Below are 26,852 nucleotides of genomic sequence, written 5' to 3' on the forward strand. Positions count from 1 at the left end.
CCTGCTTCCCTCTCTCTCTGCCTGCCTCTCTGTCTACTGTGATCTCTGTCAAATAAATAAATAAAATTAAAAAAAAAAAAAAAAAGAAAGAAAGGAAGGGTACAGGAGAAGGAGAAAAATGGAAGCAGAATGAAATATTTTACTTTTCTTATTTTGAACTGAACTGAACTGATAAATGTTCAGAGTAACAGCAACAATGTATTTGGTGATTAAATCTTTTGGATAAGTGAAATGAATGACAGCACGGTATAAGGACACGAGGGAAGAAGTAAGAATATGTCATTACAAGGTACCTGTACACATGAAACAGTATATTGCTGTTTGAAAGCAAACTAGATTAGGCGTAAATATGTATTTCAAACTCCAGAACCACAAGAAGTTTTTAGAAGTAGTATAACTGATATGCTAAATAACTCAACTAAAACCAAAGAAAGTAAAACATGAAAAGATACAAAACACAAGTGAACTGAATAGAAAACATTTATAAATATGATAAATATTAATGCAACTGTACCAATAATCGTTTTAAATGTGAATGATCTAAACATAAAGAGACTGGCAGAGTAGATAAACAAAATGAAACCCAACTGTGTGTGGTGAGATATAAAAACACAGATTATAAAAGTGATGGAGGTGGTTGGGGATGAACAAAATAGGTGAAGGGGATTAAAAAGAACAAACTTCCAGTTCTAAAATAAGTAAGTCATGGGGATGAAAAGTACAGCACAGGGAGTACAATCAATAATACTGTAATGGCTTTGTATGATAACACATGGATGGTAACTAAACTTAGCGTAGTGAATACATTGCATAATGTATATAATTGTCAAGTGGCTAAGTTGTACACCTGAAACAATATAACACTGTACGCCAACTACACTTGAATTAAAAAAAAAATTTTAAAGGCAGTTAGCAAAAGTTAAAGGATTGACTTATATGAGGAAAACCTGGGGGTGGGGGGAGAAGAGAAAATCATATTCAAAGTTGACAGTTGGGGACCAATAATATTAGTTTGAACATTAAAATCCATTTTATATTCCATCCTGCTCCCCAAAATAAAAGGATGGTGAAAGATATACCACACCAACTATAACAAAAAGAAAGCTGGAGTAACTATACTAATGTCAGACAAAGCAGACTACAGAGTACGGTTACTATCAGAAATAAAGAGGAACATTACATAATGATAAGGAGGTCAATTCTTTATAAAGACATACAATTCTTAAGGTCTGCATTCCTAACACAAAGCATCAAAATATGAGCAAAATCTGACAGAACTGTAAGAAGAAAAAGACAAATCCACTAATTATACTTGGAAACTTAGCACAACTCTATCAGCGAATGACAGATCCAGCAGGCAGAAAATCAGTAAGGATGTATTTGAACTAAAGAGCACCATCAATCAATTGGATCTAACTGACATTTGTATAATACTTTAGCATCAACAGAAAATACATTCTTCTCATGCTCACATGGAATGTTTACCAAGATAGACTACATTCCAGGACATGAAATACACCTTAAATTTAAAAGAAGAGAAATCATATAAAGTATGCTCTCAAATTATAAAGTAATTAAGCTAAAAATCACTAACAAAAAGATAGGAGGGGGGCTACCCCAAAATATTTGGGAATTAAACCACACACTTCTAAAATATTTTGAACCAAATGATAATGAAATTATAACTTATCAAATTTGTGGGATATAGCTAAGGCAGTATACAGAGGGAAAGTTATAGCATGAAATGTATATATTAGAAAAGATCTAAAATCAGTAATCTAAGCTTCCACCTTAGAAAACTAAAAAAGGGGACGCCTGGGTGGCTCAGTGGGTTAAAGCCTCTGCCTTCGGCTCGGGTCGTGATCCCAGGGTCCTGGGATCGAGTCCCGCATCGGGCTCTCTGCTTGGCAGGGAGCCTGCTTCCTCCTCTCTCTGCCTGCCTCTCTGCCTCCTTGTGATTTCTGTCTATCAAATAAATAAATAAATCTTTAAAAAAAAAAAAAAAAAAAAAAAAAAAAAGAAAACTAAAAAAGGAACAATATAAAAATACAAAAAAATATTTTAAAAATGTTAAAAATAAAAATATAAAAAAATAAAAAATAAAGTAGAAATCAATGAAATGACAATAGGAAATCAACAGAGAAAATCAACAAAACCAAAAACTGGTTGTTTTAAAGGATCAATAAAGTAGATAAACCTCCAGCTAGCTTAACCAAGAGAAAGAATGAGAAATGACACAAATTATTAATTCCAGAAATGAAAGCTTCTTTCATTGCTACTGAGCCTATGAACATTAAAAGGATAATAAATGTTATAAATAACTCTATGCCACAAATTTGGTAATTTATGAAATGAATGGGTCAATTCTCTAAAAGACACAATCTGCTAAAACTCACACAAGAAGAATAATTTGAACAAGCCTTAACTATTGAAAAAACTGAACCAATGATTTATGGTTTCACTGGTGAATTCTACCAAACTTTAAAGGAAGAAATGATACCAATTCTCTGTAATCTCTACCAGAAAACAGAAGGAGAGAACATTTCCTAATTTATTACATAAGACCAGCATTACCCTAATACCAAAACCATACATAAAAAGTCAGAAAAACTACAGACCAGTAACCCTTGTGAACATAGGTGTAAAAATCCTCAAAAGAGGCACTTGGGTAGCTAAGGCAGTTAAGTGCCTGACTCTTGATCTCAGCTCAGGTCTTGATTTCAGGGTCATGAGTTCAAGCCCTGTATTGGGCTCGACACTGTAAGGCCCACTTTAAAAAAAAAAAAAAAAAGATGCCTGGATGGCTCAGTCTAGGTTAAGCGTCTGCCTTCGGTCCCAATGTCCCAGGATGGAGTCCCGCATTGGGCTCCTTGCTCATGGGGAGCCTGCTTCTCCCTCTGCCTGTTGCCCCAGTTTGTGCTCTCTCTTATTCTCTGACAAAACAAATAAAATCTTAAAAAAAAAAAAAGATAAAAGAAAATAAATCCTCAAGAAAAATATTAGCAAATCCAGTCAAATAACATTAAAAAAAACTATATACCAACAAAAAATGAAGGACGCACTATGTCATTGTGTGCCCCTACCCTGCTGCTCTATCTCCCACTTTGCTGAGCCTCTTAGGCCAAATGTAAAAACACTAAATACCTTAGGATAAGATGAAAAATATACATATTTAACTTTTTCAGTGCATATGCAAAGCTGATTCAAGATTCAAAAATTAACTGATGCAATCCATTACATCAACCGGCTAAAGGAGGAAAATCGTATGATCACATAAACAGATGCAGAAGAAAGAAAAGATATGGCAAAATCTAACACGTATATATTACTAAAAACTCAGCAAACAACCCAATTAAAAAAACAGGTTAAATCTGGATACCCTACCAAAGAAGATATTCAGGTGGTAAATAAGTAAATGAAAAGATGCTCAACATCTTTTGTTACCGGGGAAATACAAGTTAAAACAACATAGATATGAAGGCACATCTATTAGAGGGATTAAAATCTAAAAAACTGACAATACTGAATAGTGATAAGGATGTGGAGGAGCAGGAACTCTCATTCATTCATTGACGGTGAAAAATACAAAACAGTACAGCTACTCTGAAAAATAGTTCGGCAGTTTCTTACAATGCCAAATATAGTCATACCATACAATCAAGTAATTGTAACCCTAGAAATCTGCCTAAATGAGTTAAAAATCATTTCCATACAGGGTGCCTGGCTAGCTCAGTCGGTGGAGCATGTGACTCTTGATCTCAGGGTTGTGAGTTCAAGCACCATGTTCGGTGCAAAGCTTACTTTAAAAAAAAGAAAAAGTTATGTCTACACAAAACTAAACACAAACACTTGTAGCAACTTCTTAACTGCCAAAAACCAGAAGCAATCAAAATGTCCTTTGATAGGTAATAGACTGGTGCATCCATACGATGGAATTATTATTAATCAGCAATAAATAGAAATGAGCAATCAACCCACAAAAAAGACATAGGGAACCTTAAAATTTCTATTTTTGGTGAAAGAAGCCAGTCTGAAAAGACTATGCACTGTGTGATCCAACTTTATAACATTTTGGGCAAAAGCAAAACTATAGAGATAGTAAGAAAATCAGTAGTTGCCAGGGGCACAGAAGTGGGGGAGACGGGAGGCAGTAAAGAGAGATGAACAGATCAAACTGGGCATTTCAGTGTGGTAAAACTATTCTGTAGAATACTGTAAAGATGAATATGTGACATTATGCACTGTCAAAATCCACACAACTGTATAGCACAAAGAGTGAATCCTCATGTAAACTATGGATTTTAGCTAATAGTAAGGTATAAATGTTACTCAACAATCTTAACATACACATCACACTAACACAAGATGTTAGTACTAGGGAAACTGCAAGGAAGAGGGAATACATGGGAACTCTGCACTATCTGCTCAACTTTTCTATAAACCTAAAACTGCTCTAAAATATAGTTTACTAATTTTTTTAAATGATAAGGATGCATATTATCACAACTATTATATAACTATTCTGGGAATGTAAGATATAATTGGATAAGAGGACATAAAGGAAAAAAAACAACCAGTTGAAAAATATAATAGAAGTTATAAGACTTTATGATAGCAACAACAACAACAACAACAAAAAGAGCCACAGGTAGCAGTAAATTCTACAATTAATGTATGTGAAGAAAACTTTCAAACTGTTCTGGGTAGAAAAGACTATAATACCATAAGCTGATACCTTTTTTTTATAAAGGAAGAAATAACACTGAAAAGACAAACACTACCAAAAAATTCATTAATAGCAATTATAACAAGGACACCTGGGTGGCTCAGTAGGTTAAGCATCTGCCTTTGGTTCAGGTCACTGATCCCAGGGTCCTGGGACTGAGTCCCATATTGGGCTCCTTGCTCAGTTTGGAGCTTGCTTCTCCCTCTGCTTGCTGCTCCCCTGTTTGTGTTCTCTCTCTCTGACAAATAAATTAAAAGAAAAAATCTTAAAAAAAAAAAAAAAGCAATTACAATGAAAATGCCAACATGCTTTTTTTTTGATCTCTAGAAACATTCTAAAGTTCATTTGAAAGTATAAGTATCTGTACATGTACCAACTCTAATTTCAAAATCTAGCAAAGTGCTTGGGATAAGTGCTTGAAAAAAAATTGAGAAACACCCTGAAAAAGAAAAATTAGGAGAGGAATCTTGCCATATCCAACATTAAAAGTTAAAGTGATGGTATAATAAGGACAGAGACCAGGGTGATAACAAGTAATACAGAAATAGACAAAGCATACAGGAATTTAATATTATAACAAGGGTAAAAATTCAAACACTTAAGGAAAAGATAAACACCAATATGTTAGCCATTTGGAAAAAATAAAGCTAGATTCATACTTTATACATAAAACTAAATTACAGATCTATCAAAAAGTTAAAAAATTAAAGTAGTAGAAGGCAACAAAAAGTGTATGATGCAATCTAAGAATTGAGAAGCTCCTCCTAAGCATGAAATAAAAACCATGAGTTTTCTAGTCTGTCACTAAAACATCTAGCTAGAACAATAACAAACTTAATTAAATACAATGGATACTCCCTGGAACTTAGACTAAATACCATTTCCCATTAAAAGCCCTCCTTGGAGAAATTTGATGCCATGTGTGCAGCAGGAACATTTTGTCTAACAGAGAGCAAGGAAACTACTAAAGACATATTAAGATCACTGATACTAAGATTAACCAAAGGAACTGGGAACCAGCATGAATAGACAGACCTCTCCTTGTTAAAGATGGGATGATTCAAACACCAAGAAATAGTAACTTGAATGGACTAAAATACTTCAAATATTTTTAAATTCATAAGTTCATTTATAGCGAAACTGAAAACAAAAATAAACAGAATCCAAACTCCATGGACACCTTTGAAGAATACAAGTAAATAATGCAATGTTTTGAAAACTGGTAAGCAAGAGCTATCATAAATAACCTATCTAGCCTTTTCTCTAGGAACTTACTATGCCTCAGAGAAACCAAAAAGTTGGTAAGAGGGGAACTTTTACATTTTACAACTCTTAGTGAAATGACAGATTTAGGTGATGATCCTCAATCATTGTTGACATCACAAAAAAAGAGACAAGATATTACATATATCCTGATAGAAGTACACAATGCCAATTCTAAAACTCTCTTCATAAAACTCAAACAATTGAGAGAAAAGGAGCAAGGGATAGAGAATCTGAAGCCGACTCTGCGCCAAGTAAGTACAAGCCCACCGAGATCACAACCAGAGTGGCTGCCTAACAGACTAAGCCACCCAGGAGCTCCTGTACTGAAACTTTTCTAACCATCTCAGCATTGCATTAACTGTCCACTATGCTGCCAACTACCTCTTTATAGCACTTATTTATACCAAAAGTTTGTTTTTGGATGTGCTTCTATAGAAGCTGAAAACGATCTTTTTTATTTCTAACTCCTACCACATACACCCTCCTAGAGGGTACTCAGTAAATATTTGCAGAATCAAATTGAGATTGCAGCATCTAAACCTGGCTTTAAAAAGTGACAAGCTCTAGGAAGCCTTGCTGAGTCTTATTCAAAGAAGACTTTCAAAGAGGAGGCACAGATCAAATCTTGTAGCAAGATGGGAAATCATGTCGTGCATTTAGGCATTTAGGCTCATGAACTCCAGCAACTTTTTTTTCTTGATATACTATAAGTACTTCATCTAAAGCAACTATTCCTAAACTTTTTAGTCAACAAACAGTATTAGGTGACTATTCCATTAGCTCCCATTTGCATGAAAAGACAAAACGAAAATCTAAAAAAAGTAAAGATTACAGTTGACTTTGGTGAAAAACCTTTCAAATTAACTTACAACATAAACAAAACAAAGGTCAAAATAAACAAATAAAAGAAATAATCAAAGACCACTGAAAGCACTGACCTGTGCTAAACTACCTTTTGACAAACAGTCTTACACTATAATCTAATACACAAATGCCTATACTATACACATATAAAACTGGAAATGATAGTTACCTTTACTAACATGATAGAACCTTATTCATTTTTTTAATTGGGGAAAAAAAAAAACCAGCAAAAACTCACAAGTAGAGACCTGACAAAATGATTTCATGACACCACTACTGGGTCGAGATTTAAAGTTTGATGAACACTGTCCAACGTTGTACACACTATTTATAATCCCCTACTCTAACCCTCCTACACTGTTGGTGGGAATGCAAGCTAGTCCAGCCACTCTGGAAAACAGCATGGAGGTTCCTCAAAAAGTTGAAAATAGAGCTACCTTTTGACCCAGCAACTGCACTACTGGGTATTTACCCTAAAGATACAAATGTAGTGATCTGAAGGGGTATGTGCACCCGAACCTTTATAGCAGCAATGTTCACAATACCCAAACTATGGAAAGAACCTGGATGTCCATCAACAGATGAATGGATAAAGAAGATGTTGGAGATATATATATATATATATATATATTATGCAGCCATGAAAAGAAATTAAATCTTGCCATTTGCAACAATGTGGATGGAACTAGAAGGTATTATGCTGAGCAAAATAAGTCAATCAGAGAAAGACAATTATCATATGATCTCCCTGATAGGAGGAAGTTGAGAGGCAATGTTGGGGGTTTGGGGGGTAGGAAAGGAATAAATGAAACAAGATGGGATTGGGAGGGAGACAAACCATAAGAGACTCTTAATCTCACAAAACAAACTGAGGGTTGCTCGGAGTATGGGGGTAGGGGAAGGGTGGTAGGGTTATGGACATTGGGGAAGGTATGTGCTATGGTGAGTGCTGTGAAGTGTGTAAACCTGGAGATTCACAGACCTATATCGGGGCTAATAATACATTATATGTTAATAAAAATTTAAAAAATAGAAAAAAAATCCCCTACTCTACAGTTATAGCCACAACCCCACAACAAACCACAATATGAAGTTTAAGTAAAAGTATGTCTGTAGTATATCATAAAAATCATGAACAGCAAATATAATTTTTAAAAGAATATGGTAATTACTGCTCTCAGTTAAAGTGAAATAGATCTTTGATATCCAAAAAAATGAAGGGTATTATGTCTATTAAGACAAGTGCCTTAGTCCTAGACCTCTAAAAAGTGACAAAACAAAGGGTCTTGGCTGAGAACTGTTAAAGAACTATCTTATTTTAACCAACATTATTTGCAAGCATTTCATAAGAAAGCCCTGTTTTAGTAAGTTCAATCGTACTCACTGTTCATCTTAGTTATTAAATGGTGGGATGGTATGGCTTTAGAAATAATTTTCATGGGGTGTCCAACCCAAACTCAAATTTAAGACATTAGTCTTCCTAACAGATTATTATCTTTAAGTTGCTACAAAAATTTGATAGCTACCACCAACTTCGAGTTACTTTAAAAACCCTATCTCTTTTCATAGCCAAATATCAAATCAAACACTTAGCTGATTTTCTTTTGTTAAAAACTAATATTGAGATACATTCTCCAATAACCTACCATTAGGCAATGAAGCTCTTTTTACCATTTATATAAATTTTTTTTAGCTCAGGTGCCACTGGACCTGTATCAACATCCCTCCTAACAGGAAGTATTTTTGCTAAAAGATTTCAGTGGTTTCAAAAAAAAATTTTTCATAAAAGTAGAGATGAGAGAAATGTAGATATAAAAGCATTCCAGAACAAAGAGCATTTATGTGTATCAAATAAAATTTCCATTTACTTTTTACAAGACTGCCACAGACACATGAAGTTGTGTCCAGGTTTTCTCACTGGATCCCCTTGTTGACTAGATGCACTGAATGGAGAAGGCTGGGAAGTGTTAGGCTGGCTCTGCACTTGCACAGCTGGTGAAGGCGTCATAGGAGTGTTCTGTGAAAAAACACAACCACGCAGTTTGTGAGATGACACTGAAAGACATTCATATTTTATAGTATAGGCATAAATGATTTTAATGACAATTATGATTACATTGCTAGTTATGCACTTCTAACACAGAATTTACATTGGTAGTTAGTAAATATTTCTTAAAAATTCTTTTAAAAAGATAATTATTTTTATAAAAATAATTAATAAAAAATTTTATTTTTTATAAAAATAATTAGGAAAGATTCTTTTATTTCATATGAGCCACAAAGGCAAGATCACATTGTTAATGTTACAGGACATAAATTATTTAGAATTAAGAAATTTTAGATCAATAAATTAGGCAGAAACAAAACTATAGATTAAAATGAGGAATAAATCTACTATAAATCACTCACTGATTTACTTACACACATTCTGCACAAGAACGAATCAATTGCAAATTAATCTTTCTTTGCATATATTTCCTTTCAGATTTTTTTAATGACTACAACATAAAACAATCATAGCAAAACGCAAAGAAAATTTCTGATGTTAAAAATGAAAACTAGAAGTAGAATGTTATAAATATTATTTTATAGTAAGCCGTTTTAACAACTTTAGTCTTTAAAGTTGTTCAGTTTCAGCTTTTGATGGACAATACAAATAAAAGAATTCTAATTCCAATTCTAATTCAGAAGTCTTTTAAATATAAGCTATATTTTCTTCTTCTGTAGCCTATCCCTTTCTCTCTGAAAAACACGTAATTATAATATGGCTTAAAACAATTTGAGGCAAAATACTTTCTTTGAACCTTATCTCAGATTTTATTCATAACGTATCACAAAGGGAAAAATAATAATGAATTTCTCATATAGAAATGGTAGCACACCATTTTCAAAGCATTGTTTAATGGCAATAAATTTAAACTCTGGAAAAATATTAAATATACTCATTCACTTATAAGGTAATATTGGAAATAGTTGGACAAAACTAGTTAAAAATTTCTGCAAACATCAGATTAAAATCCATAATAACTAGAAAAAAAGACATTAAGCTATAAGGGTAGAGCATAAAAAAGAAAAAAGAGAATAAAATGCTGAAAAAAAGTTTAGAAATGAGAAATCCTAGGACTCTTTGAGTTCCATGCTCTAAGAAAAAGAAAATCTACTTTTGTGAAATGATTGAAGTTGTTTCCATAATAGGATCTGGTCCCACACTTAAGATTTTATAATATGGTCAGTGAGAAAACATATACATGCATATGCATGCATGAAAAACAGGTGCCATGGATAGGGTGGACTTTTTAGCTTGACACACCAGTACTCAAACTTTCAATTTGCCTTTTAAACTAGTGAAGTGACTCAGGGCAATCTCTTTAACCTCTGTGATCCTCAGTTTTGTCATCTATAAACTATTAAGTAATGAAATCTTAACATAAGGGATTGTTTGAAGACTAGAGAAACTACAGATGAAGAGCCTAGTTCTAGATTCTCAACAAATGGCAACATGTATGCTAGATGTCCAAATAGATACGGGAAACTAAACTTTGGAGGAAAGATAATGAATGAGTCTGCTTTGGGGACAGTGGCAGATCAACTACAAATGTCTATTAATAGAAGTTAATGCTGGAAACACGGATCTGACAATCATTCTCCTGGGAATTCTTAAAGCCATAAAAACTGATGCTGAGAAAGCAGACAAAAAAAAAAAAAAAAAAGGATCGGAGACAAAGGAATGGAAGGTAACATTAGAATTAGTCTATTTATCAAAAGAATTACTGAAATTGTTTTCCTGAAATGAAAATATTGCAATAAAAATCCAAGAAATTCTAATAAGGGAAGTAACCAAGAGAATCAGTTTCAGCCAAATACATATATTAGAGAGTAACAAGTTATAAATATCCCAGAATTTTTATTAAAGGGTAAATTTGCCAGAAGCATCAAATTCCCTCAGAATGAATCTTCTGTTTCCCTTTTCTATTACCATTTAAATTAGGTACTTTATTGAATATTTTGTTATATATTTGTAATTAAGCTTATTTTTATTTTCAAAAGTGCTAATAAATCTTTAACGTATTTTTTTTTTCATTGTGGAACTCTTATTTAACAAATAATCACAAGGTATTTTGACCCCAAATATGAATGAAGGATATGGCAAGGATGACTGAAATTAATCTAAGTTGTTAAATTAATAATGAATAAAGACACATTAACCAAATGCAACATGTAAAAACTTGTGGATCTTAATTCAAACGAGCTGTTTAAAAAAACCAAACCCATGTTGTTTTTAAAAGACAACTAGAGAACAATGAACTGGGTGTGAGATAATATTAAACACACTGTTATCTCTGCTAGATATGATTTGGTACTGGAGAGAGAGACAGATCTAAATAGGTAAAAGTACTTAACTATTAGAGAAATAGATTCTGATTTACTGGCAAAATGAAATAATGTTTGATACTTGTTTTAAGGTACTCCAAGAAAAAAAAATGATTGTGAAGAACAGATGAAACTAAAAAGGCAAATGGTAATAATATTTAAATCTAGGTGATAGAAACATGAAGACTTCTTGGCTCTACTTTTGTATATGTTGGAAAAAATTTTACAATAAAAAATAAACAAGTGACAGAGTGATAAAAAGAATTAGATAGATCTAAATATAACACTGAAACAAAAAGAATTAAAGTACTTAAAAATTTTTTTTTTTTATTTGAGATAGAGAATAGCAAGAGAGAGCACGAACAGAGGGTGGGGAGAGGGAGAAACAGGTTTCCCACTGAGCAGGGAACCCATAGTGGGGCTTGATCCCAGAACCCTGGGGATCATGACCTGAGCCAAAGGCAGACACTTAACCAACTCAGCCACCCAGGCACCCCAAGAATTTAAGTACTTATAGAATATACCAAATGAGAAATTCTAAGACTCATATTTCCTTTGACCACAGGAGTGAATATTTTTAGGTTTCCTCTTGTTATTAAAAAAATTACACATTCGTGAGGTGCCTGTGTGGCTCAGTTAGTTAATCATCCTACTCTTGATTCTGGCTCAAGTCATGATCTCAGGGTCATGAGATCCAACCCAGCGATGGGCTCTGCACTCTGCACTCAGCACAGAGTCTGCTTAAAAGTTCCATTCTCCCTCTCCCTTTGCCCCTCCCCCAATAAACAAACAAACAAATAAATATCAATTAATTAATAAAAAGAATTAGGTCTTTTACATGATAGTGCAAAATAAATTTCTTTTGGGCTATATGTTTACTTTTTCTTAACCTTATTATTATTTTTTTAAATTTATTTGATACACAGAGAGAGAGAGAGTGTATAAGCAGGGGGAGTGGCAGGCAGAGGGAAAGGAAGCAGCAGACTCCCCGCCGAGCAGAGAGCCTGATGCGGTGCTTGATCCCAGGAACCTGAGATCATGACCAGAGCCGGAGGCAGAGGCTAAACCCACTGAGCCACCCAGGCTCATTTTTTTTTTTTTTTAAAGATTTCATTTATTTATTTGACAGAGAGAGATCACAAGTAGGCAGAGAGGCAGGGAGAGAGAGGGGAAGGGAAGCAGACCCCCCTGCTGAGCAGAGAGCCCCATGCGGGACTCAATCCCAGGACCCTGAGATGACGACCCGAGCCGAAGGCAGCGGCTTAACCCACTGAGCCACCCAGGCGTCCTAGGCTCAGTTTTTTACCATGAATTGCTTGATCATCAGCCATAACCCTAACTCAAGTGTAAATGTAAAAGTAGGTTTCAAAGTCATAGTTTTTGGAATGATCCCTCTTGAGGAATATTCTCTATCATCTACTCTATTGAGGAAGAGCTATTTCTTTTTTAATGTTACAGGTTTTGGGGTTCCCCCCCCACAAATCCAGCAGTGAGTGACCAAAAAAGTAAAATTACACAAAGGATGCAAAATAACTATGTGATTTATTCTGCAATGTAGAACTAACTGAAAAAGTTAATGCAGCAGTTTTATTATTGCCTTGCTTTCTTCTATTATCTTTTCAAGATGATGCTTTCTTTGATCATCTTTTCAATAGTAAATTATGGCTAAAAATTCTAGATCTGTGATAACTTTTAAGATTTATTTATTTACTTGAGAGAGAAACCACAAAAGCAGGGGTAGGGACAGAAGGAAAGAGAAAGAATCCTCAAGCAGACTTGTCCATGAGCACAGAGCCCTGAGATCATGATGTGAGCTGAAATCAAGAGTTGGATGCTTAACTGACTGAACCACCCAGGTGGCCCTAGAGTGATAACATTTTCTGATATAAGACTTGGGATTTGAGGCTCTTAAACCCTTATGTTCTTAGTACTAAACTTTAAAAACCTTAGAAAGATAAAAATTTAAACACTTTAATCTATGTTAGAAAGATACAAATTCATAATCTATTCTCAAAATAAATTCTTTGCTAGGTAGTAATGAAACAGTTTGTTCAATTCTAGCTACAGATTTTGAAAGCCACTTATAAAACAGAACTGACTTAAGATAAATAGGATGACAAATAAACCAGACACCCTGACACCTCGGACCTACTTGAAGGAACTGACAAAATATATTCTAAAACACAGGTGAGGAAGGAGAGATACTCTGAAGCAGTTATAAGGAACAAAAATAAGATTTACTCTGTGAAATAAAAGTATTTATACTTAGTCTAAATGTATAGATCTTTTGAGAACAGAATTAAGACAATTACAGGAATCACTGGAAAAGAGATCTTTGTGAGTGTGGGAAAGTAACTTCAATTTTTAAAAATGAGAGTTTGGGACAAGATAATATCTAAGATTCTTTCTGCTCTTACATTCCCTCATGTTTTTAAACTACCAAGTTTTTTACTCTTACAAAGTATATAACCTAGATAATCAATACATACCAAGACTGTTTATAAGGATACACTAAAATGCAAAAACAATTATTATGTTTAGTGGTAATGCCTTTCTCAGTTTTTACGATGTACTACAATGTGCTACTACTCCACAATTTAAGCAGTAGTACTCTTAACAAAATATTGAAATGATAATTCCTGGGGTTCTTGTTAAAACGATCTTGGCTATGACTAAATGCTGCCCCCTTGAGGCTACAGATCTGCATTCTGATGGGTTGAATAACTTCAAGCTCTTTATCAAAGAAAGGAAGGGACCCGGAAGATACCAAAATTCAGTGTGACACAGAACCATATTAGCAATGGTTCAATAGAATTGAGGAAAAGCACATATAAAACACCTTAAGTAAATACATCCTTAAGTAAACTACTTTTATATACAAGAATTTAGCATGTCTTCAGATCATGGGATTAACACCTATTGTTCTGTTCAACATGTGTTTTACATGCTCCTGAAAAAGGCAAACCGTTAGGTAAATATTTATAATTACTTTTCTTTTTTATTCATTTTTATTTTTTTATGTGCCAAACTAGCTTTATGCCTTCAGAAGATACCAATTCATGAATAGTTATCCTATAACTTACAAATACAACAGACTAAAATAAACAGCTACAAATAAAGAAGTTTGCCTTGAAATAGGTAAAATTTATTTTGTATCTACATGAATTATGCAGCTAAATACTATTTAAACACAAAATCTGCAGTTATGTCATTAACTTTCATAATCTTTCTTCTTTTCTGCTAATTTTTTTCTGTAATTAAATTAATATAGCTGATTAATTAGAGTGAAAGGGAACAAAACTGAGAAAAGAACCATGAAAGAACAATGGTAGTAGGATTACCTGTTGCCTCTTCTCAGCAGGGACTTCTCCCTGCAGTCTTTCTAGCCCTGAACATTCTGCAAATCTAAAAGTCCCTCCTTGGGTTCCAGGTACCTCCTTAACATCCCCAGACCCCTTGAAATGGGAGAAATAACAAGGTATTGCTGAAAAGTCACATTTTAAAATCCTCTATTTCATCTACTCCTTTAAGGTACCAATTCAAATAGTGAATAAAATGTGTTAAGTCAAGGTCCATATAAAAGAAATCTGAAGAATCTAGGTAACAATGGAAATGGTTTTCTATTAGTAGGCTCTTAAGAAGACCAACAGCTGACCCTTCAAAGGAAATTTATGATCCCATCTTAAACAGTTGATCTTTTTTAGCCTTTATAGGTACTTTATTCCCTATATATGAAGGTAAAATACAGCTGTACTATTACTGAGTGCCAAACTATCTAGCAGTCACCATGTTAAGCGCTACACGTAAGAATCCCAGTTTTTAATTCTCTCACAGACACCATGCATGCTATCTCTTTTTCCTTGCAAAAATTTAAATTTCTACCTGCCAACCAAACACTAATTTTAAAAATAAGGAATGTAGCCATTTTAAATAAACTATACTCTTTGGGACAATACATATTAAAGAACACATTTTTAAAAAGTATTTTTTTTTATTTTAACACATTTAATAAATAATATATATGTAAATAAAATGTAGTAATTTTATGGACTGAATTAGATACATATATGTCCAATATGTAAAGAAAAAAGTTTTAGGATTAATGTCCTAAAATTATAATTTAATGCTACTCACATTCTATAATATAATAGTTCAAATACTCAATATGTTATATATAAAATGGCTTTCTAGAACTTTTCAACAAAATCTTTTAAAATAGTGGAGAAGTGGGTTAAGAGTATGAATCTCTGTTTCAGACATACACCCAACTGGTTCAGTCCTGGAAACACATCACATTAGTTGGTGACCTTGGGTGAATTATTTTGTAGCTTGGAGCCTCATTTCTATTGTAATAACAATTCTTACCTCACAGAGTTATTCCAAGGATTAAATGAGAAAATGCTTTTAGTAACAAGTTCCTAACACAGGTCCTAGTCTTCACAAGTATTATTGTTGGTTCTTTGTTACTTAAGTATCTTTAATGAATATAATCACACTGGGAAGATTAAGGACACACATAAAAATGAGGGTTGATAATTCCACAGTAATGGAGTTTTTCTCTCATTTGGCTTAGTTTATTATAACTATTGAGAAATTATAACTATTATAAGAGAGGAAAAGACGGAGTGAGTAACTAATCAAGATGAATTGGGAAATCATAAATGAAGGAAAAAAATATAAAAATCAACTTACTGTATGCCAGACACCATATTGCTTTAAAAATTTTTTACTGTGTTTAATAAATGAAAAAAAAAAAAAACTCAACTTACAGCAGTCTGAGGAAAATTGATGTAGTATTTTTTGCTAAAACTCAGTAATAATCATTGCCATGTACACATCAACTAAAGAATACTCAACCCACTTAGGTACCTTGCAATAAAAATAAATCTAAGCAATACAGTACTAATGTATGAATTAAAATCTCATTATGTCCCCAACAGCACTGTCCAGTTTTATCCACTCACATGAAAAAAGAGGCACATGAGTGGATGAACTGTTCTGAAGCAAGGGATTCTTTGTTCTTTCATCTTTCATTTTGCTGCCCCCCTCCACCCCCAGATTTGGTACTAATGCCAGCAATGACCATAGATCTGCTCTAAACACCAAAAGCATGGAGAAGAAACCAAAGTCAGAAGAGTGCTAGCAGAGTTGCCAATAATCACAGAAGGTTCTGGCTATGTAGGACTTAGGAAAGAGAAAGAAAAAAAAGTCATCCAGAAAATAAGGTTAAAACTAGTAAACCCCTAGTTTCAGTGGAAACGGCACACAAGATTGACCTTAAAATCTTTACAGGTAGAATGAATCCTCAATTCAGTAGCACTAATCCTAGAAAACACTTCTATTGACTACAGGGTACAACAGAGATTGGATAGTAGAATATTAAAGAGGGGATAACAGAAACCTGACTGGAGGGCAAAGCAGTAAAGAAACACAAAAGCAAGAATATCAGAATAGCTGAAAGAAACTGAAATTATAATAGTCTTTTAAGAACCAAGGCAACTAAGTCAATATATAAGTATAACAGGAAAACACCTGATAAAGGACTTATGGGATTCATCTTTTTTTTAAAAAAGAATGGTGAAAAGAGCCACAAAAACATACTCCTGTCAAAATCAAGTACAGAATCTCCCTTTTGAAGTGCTCTTAGTATATCCCCCTCCACCCAAAGGTGACCAAGGAGACTGACTTATATTTAAAAAATTCTCCAAGAGATGTCAGATTAGCAAGTATTCCTCTATCTTGGGTCTACAAAATTACTAATTTGGGTCAATAACAGAAATTTTTTTTTTAAAACGATTATTTAAAATTTATTTTGACAGAGAGAGAGAGAAATCACAAGTAGGGAGAGAGGCAGGCAGAGAGAGAGAGAGAGAGGAGGAAGCAGGCTCCCCTCGGAGCAGAGAGCCCGACGTGGGGCTCAATCCCAGGATCCTGGGATCATGACCTGAGCCGAAGGCAGAGGCTTTAACCCACTGAGCCACCCAGGCACCCCCAGTAACAGAATTTTAAAGATTCTTTAAGCCATGTGCTAAAGTCAACAATTGAGAACTGTTTAATATTATTTAAAAAAACACAAAACACTGAAAAACAGGAGCTGGAGAGCCCGAGTACACTGGTGAGCTGACACAATTACCTTTTTCAAGATAAGGTGTCGAACAACAGTGGACAGTCCCCTACAATCCTATTTACAAGTGAGAACTCTTAAGAGAAACGTTGAGAGCAGAGTGACTTACCTGTGGGACCACATTCTGTACGTATGGCGGCGGGTGCTGCTGCTTTTGCTGAACAGCACTTTCTATTGCTACTTTAGCTACAGTGCTTGGATCTGCTCCCGCCGGCACAGCAACCATTGTTGCACTGCAGCCAGCATTGTTGGGGTCACTGATTGTAACAATTCTAACTCCTACTTTATTTGGAATTCCTGCGACTGTTTCCCTATCAGTATCCTCTGCCGGCCGCTTTATAGTTTTGCATTCTGCTGTGCCATTTGTAGACCGAACGTCAGATGATAGGGCAGGAGAATGGGACACTCTTGATCCTGAGTGGGGAACTGCTATGATTTGATGCCCCTGTATAACAGAGGTTGTAGAATGCGGTGAGACAACTACACTTGGGCGTTGCTGAGGCACATCTGAATTCAAACTTGAAGCTAGAGGTCCATTAGGCAAGTCAGTACCACTAAACTGCTGTGTTGCCACATTTGGAGCCTCCTGTATACTGCTCACAGATGGTGAACCACCCAAAGTTAATATAGGTCCATTTGAAATTCTTTCTAGTTGATCACCTTTGGCAGTATCTTGCTGAGTGGCATCTAAAGTCCCTTGTGGTTCCACTGGAGATATCTCACCATTTCCTACATGATTGGAAGTTTTGTGATTTGGAATGTTTTTGCTTAAATGAGAACCATCTCCCTTATCAAAATCACAGATTCCATTAACTAGAGGTTTTTTCAAATCACTTTTGATATCCGGCATATCCATTTGTTCTGAGTTCTGTTTTCCAGATGTTCCATTCTCACCTAATTCTAATGATGGCCCATTACTGATTAGTGAGCACTGATTAGCCTCACTTTGAATTTTCCCTGAGTTTGAAGGAGGTAGACTTGAGTCACTGTACTTTCTCCCATTTAAAAGACTTCCCACCTGCATTTCATTTTCCTTTGTATCCCCATTGCTGGTGTTCGTGGCTCCTCGTCGGCAGGACGGGTTCTCCATGACTTCAATTTTACGTTCATGAACATGTAAACCTGTTGCTTCTTTTGCTTCCTCCTCCTTTTGGCAAATGATCTTATCACCTTTGAATGGGGGAGTAGCAGTAGTACAGGATGATTGTCCAGCTGGAGATGTCTGAGTGGCTGGAAGTGTTTGCACCTGAAGTCCAACTCCTGTTTGCGTCCCACTCATGGTAATTCCTGCTGGAGCAATGAGCTGAGTTGCATTTCCCTGACTCACAGTTGCAGTTGCAAAACTTGTATTTGGCACAACTGTTATGGTTACCTGGTTGCCAGAAGTCCCTTGGAAAATGGTTGCTGGGCTGTTTGAAATCAGTGGGCCTGGCAATATTTGTAAGTTCGAGATGGGCACAGTTTGCACTCCCCCTGTGGGTGGCATTGCACTTTGGACCAACTGAACGTTTTGCTGCCCAACCAATAGCTGCTGAGCTGAAGATTGCCCCTGCACTCCAAAACCTGCTGCTTGGTTATTGGCCACCTGGTATACCACCTGAGGGCTAGGAGCTCTTGCATTATTAGGGGGAGGAATCTGTGGCGCTGGGAGAATTAGCTTACCACCCGGCGTCGAAGGACCACGCTTTGGAAGCAGCAGCTGTTTTATCAGACTTGACTCACCAGAAGCAGGCTGACCAACGCCCGCATTTGCCTGCTGTGGTTGAACTTGCATCTGTACTTGTTGGGGCTGCTGAACCTGTACTTGTACCTGTTGTGGTGAGGGTGCTGGTGAATGCTGCTGCTGTTGCTGCCTTTTCACAGATAGCATCTGACTGACAGTAGGAGGTGGTCCCTGTGATTGAGGGGTGGAAGAAGATGGCATGGCAGTAGGGACTTGGTTATTAGTAGCTGGGACAGGTGATGGTGAGGAAGATGGAGTTATGTTTGGTTGCCCAGTTAGCTGAACTGTCTGACCAGCTGGAAGAGCTCCTGGATTAGCAAGAACAATTTGGTGAATGGCTGGTGCATAAGTCTGACCTTGTTGAGCTGGCTGGCTTACAATCACTACACTTTGTTGGGCTGGCTGCTGTGGTTGTTGAATGGGCTGTTGTACCACCGTTGATGAAACTTGCTGAGAAGGGAGAGGTTTTGGTGCAATGTTCTGAAACCCTACCCTTGAGGGTTGTGGACTTGGGACACCCGCAATGGTAACCATTTGTCCTGTAGCTACCTGAAAATTCTGTACTGAAGTTGCTGAGACAATATTGGATGCGGAAGTTGTCACATACTGTGAAGGTGCTATGATAACAGTGTCTTGCGGCTGGCTACCAGCAGATGTCTGTTGAGATGAAGTTTGCACAGGCTGGGGTGATGTGGTGATTAACTGTTGACCCTGTGAAACTGTAGAAGTACATGCTGGTATGTTCTGTACTCTGCCAAATATATGACTCTGTGGGACAGCTTGCTGAATTACTGTCACAGGAGTGCCAGAAGGTATCTGTCCCGGTACCACTGTGTGTAATGGAGACTGTTGTGGAATTACAGATGGATGATGAAGCAATGTCTGGGAATTTACAACTGTAACAGGCTGTGGCCCTGTACTGTGATTCTGAACCACAGAACTCTGAGCAGCTCCTCCTCCCACAGCAATGCTAACAGGAACTGCTGTTTGGGATATAGAATTCTGGATTACTGTAGCCTTAACGACCTCACAAGGAACTGGAGCTTTGTTCTGAATGACAGTCACTGGAGCATTTTGTTGCTGGTGGGTATGAACTGCAGGATTTGGTGGAATTCTTGAAACAGTCTGTGCCACAGTATGAACACCTTGTACTGGAAAAGACATTTGTGTTGCAGTCAAATTTGAAGACTGGCTGGTAACAGAAGACCTCTGAAAATGGTTTCCTACAGTTTGTGGTCCATGAGGAATTCCTGAAAAAAGGAGGGAAAAAGTCAAAATTCATAATGAAATGACTGAAAACTGCGTATAGGCATTGTATTAGTTAATACAAGAAAAAATTACTTTAAGAAATTAACATCTAACAACTTTGCATCATATTAAATACGGTAAAAGTAACAGAATAAGCAAAATATGCTACTGGAAACATAAAGGAAAATTATACATTTTAAATTTATAAAATATACAGTTTCATTTTGCTTTTTTGTTAAATTAGATATATTTAAAACTCAAAAATTAATACCTGCAGGTGAAGGACTTGGAGATACATCAGGAACAGAATCAACACGAACAACAGGAGTAGAAACTGGTTGCTGCTGATAGTACATCTGAATGGGAAGTGGTATAGCCCTCCGTTTTACTCCCACGACATGAATATGTGCCTGCCCGTTGCTACTGGAATCCTCCACTCTCTTCACTGTATGGTTTGGAAAGACCGTTCTGTAAAGTACACACACACTTAGTTTTCTTAACTAGCACACAAGCAAAAAACAGACTTCTAACAATGTTTACATGAACAGCAGTAGTATATTTACTACTACAAATGTACGAACCAGTATGATTCATACAGTTCTATTCTGCAAAGGTGGGAAGCAAGGAAAAAATATAAAACATCAGTTCTCCAATTTTAAAAATCATTATATATTAACATTGTTAGGTTTTAAAAAAGTTTATACCCTAGATAATTAACAAAAAAGCTGCATCTAGGTAGTGTCTATTTTATGAACTTTGCATAATACCAAAGCCTCGATATTTGAAGAGTATTAGTTTCAGACTATTATTCAAGATTTAAAAGGACAAAAGTCATGTCTTTAACACAATAAAGTGGGTAGAAAAAAGTTTCTCCCTTCTCTTTCTTTGATAAGCCTCATATTGTTCAAACACAAATACCAGGTTTGATTTCCAAAATCCCCTTGTATTTGAATTTCTATCTCACAACAACCTAGCCAAGATGAAACTTCAAGTAGCAGAAATATTTCAAATTAGACAGATGGTTGGTATTTTTTCTAAAGAGCAAGAGATGTTCATGATATGGATTAACTTTGTTTAAAGTTAACTACTATGCATCCTACCTAAGACATTTATAAAATCCAGTTGAAGTTAGGATTCCACCACGAGCTAATTTACTGCATGTTGAGAGGTACTCAGAATACATTTCTGCTCGAGAGACAGAACAATCTGGATTTACTTCAAAATGAGCATTTAGCCTAAAAAAAAGAAAAATAAATGGCATTATGCAGTATATTATAGGAGAGTTCATACTAAATATAGTAAAACCATTTGAAGGCAATGTATTATAAAATAATATTTATGCCTGTTTATCAAATGTCACTATCATGTTATTAGCGAAAATGCATGCTAGGTTTTAGACTGATGAAACTAAACAAAAGGAGATTGACCACTTAATCACATTTATTTTAGTATTAAAAAAATGATTAACAACAAATATAAAAACTATATTCACACCCCAGTGAGAACTGGGTTGGTCTGTTGGCAACAAATATTCTATAACAAATAAGTTTCATTCAGTCAATATCTACTAAATTTCCTGTCTTGCAATAATTAAAATATAATAGAAATTCCCAATGATGAGCTATTTCCATTGGAGGCGTGGAAAATGGAAGAAAAACTGAACTAAAATTAAACTTTTGTTGTCTCTTCGAGCAAATCCCTTAAGAAAAAAAACTTACCTAAGCTTTCAACTACTCTTTAAGACAATCATACTTCTCCCACATCTCACACTTTCATTCCCCCATTTCAGAAATTTCTATTCATAATGCAGTACAAATTAATTCAAACTTCAGTTTGTCTTTTTCATATAGTGACTTCCATCTATATCAGTTAGGACTGGAGGCCGAATATCATCATAGGATTCTTTTCTAGGACTTACTATACATGTAACAGGCCAACTTATAGCTGTTTATATAAACTGAATCAAATAATACTTATGATTATTTAATTTTAAAATGATTCTCTCCCTCCTCACTAGAACTAGCAGAAATGTACAAATGGGCTTTAGAAGACTAAATCCATACCTAACATACACACACATTTTACTGTGCATGTGGTACATACTTTTTCCAACTTTCATAATTCTTTGAGTACTGAGTTTTCAAAAGGCTTAGATACAAAAACTTTTTTTGGTTTTAATGTAGAAGATAGACATTTCCAAGTATTACTGGAAGTGATTCATTAAGTATAAGGTATAAAAATATATAAGGTGAGGAAAAAGAAAATAATTAGAGATATTTAAAACCATACACCTGATTTTAAGCGAAGTGGAAAAGTCTAGAGAAAACTGCCACAGGAACAAAGACATGAAAGTACCAAAAATATGAAACACAGAATGACAGGAACATGGAATGGGAGACAAATCATGTTAGAGAATGGGAGAAGAGGGATCAGAGAAAGAAAATTTTTAAAGTAATACATCATCAGAAAGTGATCTTTTCTATTCAATCTATTAATCTTCTAAAGAATTTAAATTGGAATTCATAACTGTGGAAGCTACCATCCATGAGAAAATGAAATCTAACCAAGTCTACAGTTTATTTTTTCAGGAAGTGGCTGATATGTGACTAGTCAGTCTTCTCAATAAAATATTTTTCAAGTTGCTTATTTCCATGTAAACTCACTAGCTGTTGTATCATTTAACTCATTTCCCCCTATTAGTCTGAAAAAAGAAAAATTAACTATCAATGAACAAGAAGTATTGCTTGTGATGAAAAAGAAGAGACATTTAACAACAAAATCTGTTTTATTTTTTTAAAGACAGTCCAGTCCAGTTTTAATAAAATATTAATTTAAGAAATAAAAATTCTGTAATCTGACAAATTCTATTTTCTACAAAGTCAAAGATAACGTTTTAACACAAATTTTACTCTGAAAAGAAATTAAATGGTGTAATTTAATTCTGGAGATTCTGATGAACATATTTTTCTTTTAAATTATTCTAAAATGCAGGGGAAATGATTTTACATTGTCCATTCTCTGTATAAATGATATTCTACTCTTACTAAAAAGAAATACAGAATAAAACATTCTGGATGACTGTTGAAATACATTCCCTTTTCTCTTTTGCTTTGTTCTTCCCAAGGATAAAGCCTTAATAGAAATAAACCACTTACCACTGACAAGCAAACTTCTCACTATCTATTTCCACTATTCCTGGAGGTGGAGCAACATGCTGTGCTACAACTGCTCTGGAAGCTAAAGAAAAAAATACATTAGCTACATCATTTGTACACACTTAGTCACTATATGCCATTTTAGTTCATGGACACTGAAACAATTAATATTCACAAAGACTACCTTTCAAAAAGGGGTATAAACATAATGAAAATACACAAATTTGGGAAAGAAACTTAAAATGGAGCACATATCATACCAGGCACTGTCTTTGAAGCTTTATATAAACTCTTTACTATGATTCAAGTACTAACAATAATATGGATTGTACAGCTAATATAAACTCTTTTTCCCATGGGTCAGATACTGAGTTAAATGCTTTATTTATATTAATTCTTCTGTGAGATGGGTACACATAAGGAAACTGAGACTCAAAGTGATTAAAATAACCAGCCCAAGGTCACACAGCGCAACGCATCAGTAAATAAGAATCAGTTTAGTTATAGAAGAAGACAGTATCAGAAATAATCACTTCACTTCTGAATTTAAAAGATTAATATTAACTCTGCAAGTGGCATATATAACACTTCTGGGAAAAGGTGAACAAAAAATATAAACTAATTTAAAGTCCTACATTCAAGAAAGAATTTTCATAAGATTATTTTTCTGGGGGGAAAAAAATCTGTTGTAATAATAGTTTTCCAGTACACCTTTTGTCCTGAGAGAGGCAAGATGACTGGGTAAAAATGTACTAGTTATTAATCTTAAAACATATACCAATTTCTGAGATTTTACTTATGATATATTTTAAAACAATTCAAGTCCGATGAATAAGTTAGATCATCTATTATTTTCTAACAAGTGGATCAAATCTGTAGAAAAATAAATGTTTTCTTCTGCTATATATAAAAGAACTAATAAAAACATAAAAATATGATAATATACTTAGCCATATTATGATGATTTAAATATGAATCTTACATATTTTTAAAATTAAAAATTATACTGCTTCATCAGCATTATTTTATAGTTTTTAAACTTATAAAATGTACCCACTATTTTTCAAATAACATTTTAGCAAAGCTCAGAATCCTCAAACAGAACAAATGTATTTCTAAAATTACTAGAACCAAGGAGCTCCACAGCACAGTCAAATCTGTGAATGATCAAAAGCCATCCCGACTAATGTTTGATGAAACCCCAAGCTTTCACTGGGATAAAAGCTAATAGTCACTTATTGAACATTTACGTTGTATTAAGCTATTTACACTTATAAAATATTTTTTGTTTTAATCTTATTTATAGGCCTAAATTTAATTATCCCCATTTTGCTAATGAAAAAAATAAAGCTTAGAGATTAAGTTTACAAAGGAACACATGATGGAAATGGCAGAGCTGTATATAGCCTGGTACTGGATTTGAATCCAGGTCTGTCATATTTCAGATACATACATACTATGACATGTTATTTCTTAACAGAACAAAATAATTACAATCAAAACTATTTTCCGGGGCGCCTGGGTGGCTCAGTGGGTTAAGCCGCTGCCTTCGGCTCAGGTCATGATCTCAGGGTCCTGGGATCGAGTCCCACATCGGGCTCTCTGCTCAGCGGGGAGCCTGCTTCCTCCTCTCTCTCTCTGCCTACTTGTGATCTCTCTCTGTCAAATAAATAAATAAAATCTTTAAAAAAAAAAACACAACTATTTTCCTGGTGCAACCCCAGCTTATCTTTTCTTCTCCTAACTTGGTAACGCCATTACAGAAAATATTCGAGCAGGGCCTTAACCCACTTGGAAATCTTCCTTGTTTTTCTTCATCAGTTGTACTATGAGAGAATATAATCCATTCGGACTGAAATCTCCTGAATCAATTAATGACCGGTTGAATGAAATATCAGTAATTATGTTGAAATTATAAAAATTTTATGAATAATGTATAAAGAAGAATAAAGCAGCCACAATTAAATTAAGACGATAAACTAGAAACACAGAATTACTATAAAAGTGGCTACAAACTGAGAAGCACTGCCCTTGGGAAAGACACCTAAAGATTCATTCCAAGTGATTCAAAGGTACTTATACTTTAAAAGGAATCAATTTCCAGGGGCATCTGGGTGGCTCAGTCGGTTGAGTATCTGAATTTTGATTTTGGATCAGGTCATGATTTTGGGGTCATGGGATTATGGGATGGAGCCCTGAGACTGAGTCCTGAGACAGGCTCAGCATTCGGCAGGGAGTTTGCTTGAGATTCTCTCTCTCCCTCTGCCTCTGTTCCCCCAACTCTCTCTCTCTCAAAATAAATAAACAAAAATCTTTAAAGGAATCACTTCCCAGATGCTCAACTTCTGTATATACTCCTTTCTAAAACTGCTCTTCTCCCATTTTGGAACAGAAAGTCTTAACTTTCATCCATCCTTTATAGCAACGCAGGTATGGTTAAATGCATAGCTCTCAAGTAGGAATGGCTGGTTCTAGATAGAGGTCCAGCACTTACTAGCTGTGTAACCATGGGCAAGTTAATTAACCTGTCTATAAAATGGGGAAAATAAGTACACTGACCTCCTAGGTCATTATGAGGATTAGAGGAGTTTACATATAAGCCACTTAAAACAATGCCTGGCACATAGTTACCACTATATAACTGTCAGCATGCTGCTGCTGCTGCTGCTGATGATGATGACGATGACAATGATGATGATGGCAAGAGGTAAAAACCTCTAGGACACCAAAGGGAGAATTAGAATCATCAGAATCCACAAAGCTTCGTTTAACCAAGGTATTATGGTAGGGGTTCCTATCTATATTTTATGATGTTTTATATATTATAGTTAAGGGCAATGTTGGGCATGAGAAAAGGAGTATTCTGGCCCTTTGGTATATTCTGAATTCAGATATAAAGTGATGACAATTTTTGCTTAATGTCCTTTGCTCCTCTATTTTCTATCTACTGTCAAAAAAAGGTGTTACTTTTGAGTCAGAATCTTGTATAAGTAAGGCACAGAAAATTTTTTAAAGAAATACTGAAGGTGGTGGCATCTTATTTCATTCAGATGACATGATCCTGACTCGTTTAACTGTCTTAGAATTGTGAAGTAAGGAAGGTGTCATGGGAACACCTATTAACCATACTTTCTTGGAATGAAAAATAAAGTTGGACCTTTTTTAAGTAATGAAAAGTGAGACTGATTAAAGCAAAATACTTTTGATAATGAAGACTAACTTCACCAGTTAGGTTATATGGGAGACATTTTCTGTAGCTGAATGGGAGAAATCTGCAGTTCCAAGGTTTTTACAAAAAAGTACTCAAAGCACATGATTAAAGTACCTTTTCAAAAACTGTACTGGTCTTGAATATTTCAATTTTTCTAATCTAGT

At 34.9% G+C, this 26,852-nt stretch overlaps 1 protein-coding gene across 1 annotated transcript in view; it reads right to left on the minus strand.

Moving 5' to 3' along the window:
* The window catches only part of ARID2 (AT-rich interaction domain 2), a 166,684-nt gene that overhangs the window by 29,842 nt on the left and 109,990 nt on the right, over window positions 1–26,852 (minus strand). The window contains exons 12-16 of the mRNA XM_059185572.1: window positions 23,478–23,559; window positions 21,423–21,557; window positions 20,594–20,790; window positions 17,461–20,324; window positions 8,725–8,873 (exon numbers count right to left, since the gene is read on the minus strand). Coding sequence (XP_059041555.1) covers window positions 8,725–8,873; window positions 17,461–20,324; window positions 20,594–20,790; window positions 21,423–21,557; window positions 23,478–23,559 — 3,427 coding nt within the window. The remainder of the gene's footprint in view (window positions 1–8,724; window positions 8,874–17,460; window positions 20,325–20,593; window positions 20,791–21,422; window positions 21,558–23,477; window positions 23,560–26,852) is intronic.

This window comes from Mustela lutreola, chromosome 8 (genome assembly GCF_030435805.1).
Source record: "Mustela lutreola isolate mMusLut2 chromosome 8, mMusLut2.pri, whole genome shotgun sequence".
Taxonomy (NCBI): Eukaryota; Metazoa; Chordata; class Mammalia; order Carnivora; family Mustelidae; genus Mustela; species Mustela lutreola.